Below are 6000 nucleotides of genomic sequence, written 5' to 3' on the forward strand. Positions count from 1 at the left end.
TATGAAGCAACCGGGCGCGGGGGGTCGACCTTTATACAGGACACGTCGTGATCCGGTTTGAGACGGTTACGGGAAGGAAGCAACGAAGCCCAGTCGGATTCGACGGGGAGCCGGCCCTTGAAGTCTCGTGGGCCTCTGCATTGCTGGGCCTGTATAACTCCAAGCCCGGCAGAAGAGAGGGAAAGAAAGGTGAGGAGGAGCGCGTTCCTCTCCGTCCGGCTCTCTCGCCTCTCTTGCGCTCACGCTCACTTTAGTTTCTTCAGCCGCTAGGGAAAGGGGGGGAAGGGAAACAAGGGAGAGCGGGAATAGCCATTAGTCCGTCAATGGAGGGCAGGAGCAGCAGCTCCATTTCCCTTCTCCCGCCGCACATCCCGACGAACGAGCGTTTTTTCTCCACCCTGGTATGATGATCTCCCGCTGTTCCGCCCTTTTCCATATTAGGATGATTTTTTTTTCTTGCCATGTGATGTGATGCATTTCATCTTCAAAGTGTCCGCTGATCCTGGAAAATCTTGCAATTTGATGGATTAGGGGGGCTTCGATTAATCCTGCCTAAAGAGTCCGCATCGCGTTTCTTTTATTTGGTCGCAGATTTTCGCCATCCCCCAGAATGAACTGTTTGATATTTAGGATAAGCCCCAACAAGGTCACAGCTGTTAGTAGTATTCGAAACGAAACGTAGTAGCTAGATACGTCTGTTTGACCGACAAGTAATATGGATCGATGGGAGTACTTTTTTCTTCAAGAAACTCGAGAGTCGAGACGGACTATGCTATTTGATTTAACTTGGAATACATGATTTTCTAAGGAACTTGGAACACGTCATGATGTGTTCAATATACGAGTATGTTGTAGTGTTTTCTGTCTAGTTCAGAAAGAAATACATATGATGACACGTATATATAATACTAATATATTTATTTGTATGCGAGTCTCAGAAAGAAATACATATGATGGCACGTATATATAATACTAATATATTTATTTGTATGCGATGGAAAGTGAAATATGGGATATCTCACCGTTTTGGATTAGCTGCAGATATTCAGGATCTAACTTCCTTCTGCATTGATTTCAGCTTTCGCCGGAACAATGGCGGAGGGCAGGCGGTTGGATAGGCGGAGCCCAGGCTGCCTCGAGGGCTTGTTCAATTTGCTTGCCCTCAACCAAAAATTGCAAACGCCAAAACTGATTACCTATCAAAAGCATGGAGAAGGAAATGACAACACACTCAGTAAGGTTCTACATGCTTCCAGCAGCAATTTTGCAGTTTTCCGAAGCCTTAGTGTGTTTACATGATTGTGTCTGTTACTAGTCAAGTTATTCACTTGTTTTTCCTTATCTTGGATAGGATCTTTGCTATACATTATGCATTGCTGCTCATTTTCCAAAGTTGGTCGCACAAAGGCTTGACTCCGATAACCACATCTTTCTTTGCTATATAAAGTTGTAATATGTTTGCTATTTCTTTTTATATATGATGCAGGAGTAAAAATTCCGAAACCCATAAACGGCATAGAAAAAGAAGAGACTGTTCAGGTATGTGCTTAAATTCAATGTTGCATTTGCTTTAATGGTAATGGCAGGATTCAATCTCATAGGTATCTACTGATCATTGGTATATTAGCATTAGAGAAAGCCAGAAGTTCAAATGGTCATGTTCTGAGTCCGGAGAAAACTTTGGTCAACTTTGGTCAACCTGTCAATTTTCAACTCATGTTCTGATATTTATCTTAAGTTCCATGTTCTGATATTTATCTTAAGTTCCCAAGTGCAGTCTGTGGCTAAAATGACTCTACACCATGTATTATTCGCTAACTGCTTTTCTAATACTCAGAAGGAGACTAACAGCGTTTCTCCAACGGCAAAGGCCAACATGTTTACATGGAAGACACTCATGTTCAGGAAGAAAACACACAAGAAAGATCAAAAGAAGATTGAATCACATTCCAATCCGCGTGTCAGCTCCCCATCGTCATCACGTTTGATGCGCTCCAGCTCGATCCATCATTCAAAATGCTTTGAATATGTGGTTCCTGATGAGTTGGCTTTGGAGTATCAGCGAATGAATGAATCGAGCTCCAATGAGACAGGCTCTAGTGACGGTGCAGCGCAGTCATCACATCAGAGCCCTAGAGGTCCCATTTTACAGGAGTCGCGCAAGGCTTCCGGTAGCATTAGCGGCAAACATAGCTCGATTGAAGAAGCACCCTGTGAGACTATACCTGAGAACCTTACTAGTGAGAATGAGGTCTCTAGGCAGAAAAGCCGTGATGATTCAACACATCACTCGAAGGAGTTCTTGGATTTCCTTGAATTGTTCAATGCACACAGGGAACTGTTTCTCAAGATTCTTCATGATCCTTCCTTGTTAGTACCACCTGAACAGCAAGAGCAAGAAGCTTCCTCTAGCGGTGCAGTACCGCTGAGCAAATTAGAATCGTTCCCAAGACCAGGAGGATCATCAGGGAAGCGTAACCCTATATTTGATCGGAGCGACAGTGAGAAAAGCAGAAGGGCAGAAATCCAAAGGTCACCGTCAAGGCCTAAATCTGACCTTGAAGGCGCAAAAGTCATCAGCACAAGAATGCCTTCTGGTGTCGAGGCATCAACAGTTTCTCTTGCAGAATCAAGAAGCCTAAAGAAAGCTGGAACCACTTCAAATCGGTTTAAAGCTATAAGTAAGAAGATCAAACATGTCGTAAAGGAGAACCGGAAAGAGCTTGCTAGAATTACGAAGGACGGAGTTTTTCATAAAATGCCTTATGGCCAAAAAATGGCTGAGTTAACCAAGAGCTCCTCCACGAAGAAATTTACCCAGGAGGAGAAACAAATACGAAGATCATATTCCATTGCAGAATCAGTAGACAAGTACTCGACTCTCTATGATTCAATATCAAGGGAGTCAAGGATTTCCTTCGAAAGACCAAGTACAGCAATGGAAGACGATGCAGGCTTAAGAGACAAGTCGATGATGCCCATCAAAAGAATAACTTCTCTTCCAGAAATGCAATTATATGCTCCTCAAAAAGATGCTCTAACTGAATTTCCTGGTTCTCAGATTGTTCCCAAGACGTATGATGTGGAATCTGATCGGTTTTCTTCACGTCAAAATGATTCCTTCAGTATTGTCACAGAAGGGAACTTGTACCCTGATTATATCACAGAAAGAACAGCAGATATGTACAGTGAACAAAATGACGAAGGTATGAAAGGACAGGAAGATTATCATAAGGTGAACTTTACATAAAAGATATTTATTGTTGTTTCTGGTGATTTCTGCAGAAGGTGCTTTCCTTGGTTCCCTGGAAGAAGATTTACGTAGCATTCTCCGAACTCCCAGTTCGTCTTCTTTTGGCCAGTCTTTCTCCCATCGACGCATCAATAGTTTACCTTCTTTTGACCGGACATTTTTTCAAGATCACAACCGCAGTTTTACGGAGCATTCTGTAGCAGGTGAAGTATAGTGAAACTTGAACCTCTGTAGACATCGGAACAAACAAGTACTAGCAAAAGTTAATTGGTATATTTCCCCATTTACGCGGAGAGTAGCTAACTTCTATCGGAACAGACATGACAATATGAAGCAGTAACTCTTCCTAATTTTCCTTGCCATGCTAACTCTTTTCATAAATAATAACCCAAATACTTTCATTATATCACCTTTTGTATGGAAGTAGTAACTCTTCCTAATTTTCCTTGCCATGCTAAACTAACACTCCCTCTGATCTATAATAAGTGTCGCAGTTTTGAATTAAGGTTGAACTATCCTCAGTTCAAAACTGTGACACTTATTTTGGATCGGAGGGAGTAGCTTGCACTTTCATGCACTTTACCATGATTATATCTATACAAAAGTGAGGCATTATTCTACTTTTTAAGTTAGATTGGGGCAATTATGCTATTGAAATGGCTGTGTGCATCGCTTGATGCAAAGGCCAAGGGTAATCCTCCTTTTCGAAAAAAAAATCTTATGTTCTTCACACATTCAGATTCTGAACCGACATTTGAAGATATGCAACTCGAGGATGATGAGTGGTTGGTCAAGCCATCACAGGCTTCTGGGGAATCTGCTGCCAATTTCAAGAACGAGCAGTGGCTAATTAGACCACTGCAACCCTCAGGCATCGATGCTACTGATCATGAGGATGAAGAGTGGGTTGTCGAGACACCACGGCTGCTAGGTGCCAATGCTGCCGAGGATGAAGAGTGGCTGGTGAAGCCGGCACAGCCCTTGGGTGCCGATGATTCGAATTCAGAGTTCCAGTTTATACATGAATTCACCGAACAAAATGATGCAGGTTCCTTGCACATTTATGTCAATGACAAGAATGAGGCCGATTTCCAGTATGTGAAGGATATACTCAAGAAATCCGGGTTCAGCTGTGGCGAGGCCGATTGGTATGCATCCAACCAGCCAGTCAGTCCTGTGATCTTCGAGGAGGCAGAATGCTCTTGTCAGGATCTTGAGATGACGAGCGACGAGCCCCACAGCATCGTCAGGCGCATGCTCCTGTTTGATATCATCAACGAGGTCCTGATGCACATCTACGACTCCTCCCTCGTCAATGGTCCGTGGCATTCGCGCTTCGACCCATGGACCAGGCCGATACCCATGGGGTCCCACGTCCTTGAGGAGGTGTGGGCAAACGTTAGCTGCTACCTGAGCCTTCAGTGGAAACCCAACAAGACGGTGGACGACATTGTGGCGTATGATGTTATGAGGAAGGACAGCTGGATGAACCTGTTGTACGACGCGGAGTGTGTCGCGCTGGACCTGGAGGATCTTATGGTGGAGGACCTTCTGGATGATGTTGTTCTTCAGATAGTATTAATATCTATCGACGAATGACTTCTAAAAGCTAATTGTCCCTGAACACTTAGCAATGCATAGATGTTTCTAGATACAGAAATCAGAATAGATAGATAGCAGATGCCTGAATAGGATATTTGAAACACAGGTCTTAATTAGTATGTGCTTGGTCTATACTTGTACTGTATGCATTTTAATTGTAATCAAACTACCAGGGAGCTCGTTGTAGTTCATATTGGTTGGTATACGGCACAGTGTCTTGAGCTGACTGTCCTAACTGATATCATGCCGGAGTTTATCCTACAGTCTGAACATGTGAAATGCTCGTTTTCCGAGAGAGGGAAAGCCTTCTTCCGTGGACGAATAGGAATTTTGGCGATAATTTCTGATGATCACTGTGGTCTCGAACCGTTGCGTTGGTCCTATAAATTACTTACACTATGTCAATATAAAAGCATGCTGTTGTTAAGAGAACAGCAGCCCGTCTAGCTCAGTTGGTAGAGCGCAAGGCTCTTAACCTTGTGGTCGTGGGTTCGAGCCCCACGGTGGGCGATTTTGTTTTAGTCCCCCTCTCTCTCTATGCATGCATGGGATGAAATCAACAAAGATTTTCATTAATGTTTGAAATTCAAAAAGTTTTATCTACAAAACCGTTAATTCAATCGATGATCCGCTTTCATCATTGACTTTCTCGCGATGAGTTCTTCGAAACTAGATCCCATGTTGATAGTCCCCCTCTCTCTCTATGCATGCATGGGATGAAATCAACAAAGATTTTCATTAATGTTTGAAATTCAAAAAGTTTTATCTACAAAACCGTTAATTCAATCGATGATCCGCTTTCATCATTGACTTTCTCGCGATGAGTTCTTCGAAACTAGATCCCATGTTGACATGTTTCGTCAACTTTTTTTTTATTCGTACTTGCCATATTTTTTGACTCACTTGCCATATTATTAACCACCTACCTGTGTGAGAAAAATAACTTGATTGACACTTTTTAATATTGTTTCGTACAAAGCCTTGTAGCAGTTTTCATTATACATGATGTAAAAAAATGTTATGGGTTGTGTTTGCCAATTTAAATATGTCAACTTGTCATATTTACATACAACTTTGCCAGAAAACTATTTTGTATGCTCGTTAGTTTAACTATGCCGAGTTGTCATATTTAGAAACGATGATCA

General features: G+C 42.5%; 1 protein-coding gene and 1 non-coding gene across 2 annotated transcripts; both read left to right on the forward strand.

The window, feature by feature from the left end:
* Positions 1-229: 229 nt before the first annotated feature.
* On the forward strand, positions 230-5060 carry LOC123395886. The gene is made up of 6 exons (XM_045090915.1): positions 230-401; positions 1079-1234; positions 1487-1539; positions 1838-3206; positions 3286-3456; positions 3993-5060. Exons 2-6 carry the CDS (start codon positions 1093-1095, stop codon positions 4850-4852), a joined length of 2595 nt encoding a protein of 864 aa, XP_044946850.1. The 5' UTR covers positions 230-401; positions 1079-1092; the 3' UTR covers positions 4853-5060.
* Positions 5061-5292: 232 nt separating this feature from the next.
* Positions 5293-5365, forward strand: TRNAK-CUU. Its single transcript has one exon. It is a non-coding gene; the product is annotated as a tRNA-Lys (tRNA).
* The last annotated feature ends 635 nt before the right edge of the window (positions 5366-6000 follow it).

Source organism: Hordeum vulgare, chromosome 5H (genome assembly GCF_904849725.1).
Source record: "Hordeum vulgare subsp. vulgare chromosome 5H, MorexV3_pseudomolecules_assembly, whole genome shotgun sequence".
Classification (NCBI taxonomy): Eukaryota; Viridiplantae; Streptophyta; class Magnoliopsida; order Poales; family Poaceae; genus Hordeum; species Hordeum vulgare.

What these genes read in the sequence shown, in the direction of transcription:
- LOC123395886 (XM_045090915.1), top strand. Translation starts at nt 1,093, where the DNA reads ATGGCGGAGGGCAGGCGGTTGGATAGGCGGAGCCCAGGCTGCCTCGAG. An exon ending in CAGTGAACAAAATGACGAAG is followed by an intron (nt 3,207 to 3,285) that starts GTATGAAAGGAC and finishes TGATTTCTGCAG; the next exon opens with AAGGTGCTTTCCTTGGTTCC. An exon ending in TACGGAGCATTCTGTAGCAG is followed by an intron (nt 3,457 to 3,992) that starts GTGAAGTATAGT and finishes TCACACATTCAG; the next exon opens with ATTCTGAACCGACATTTGAA.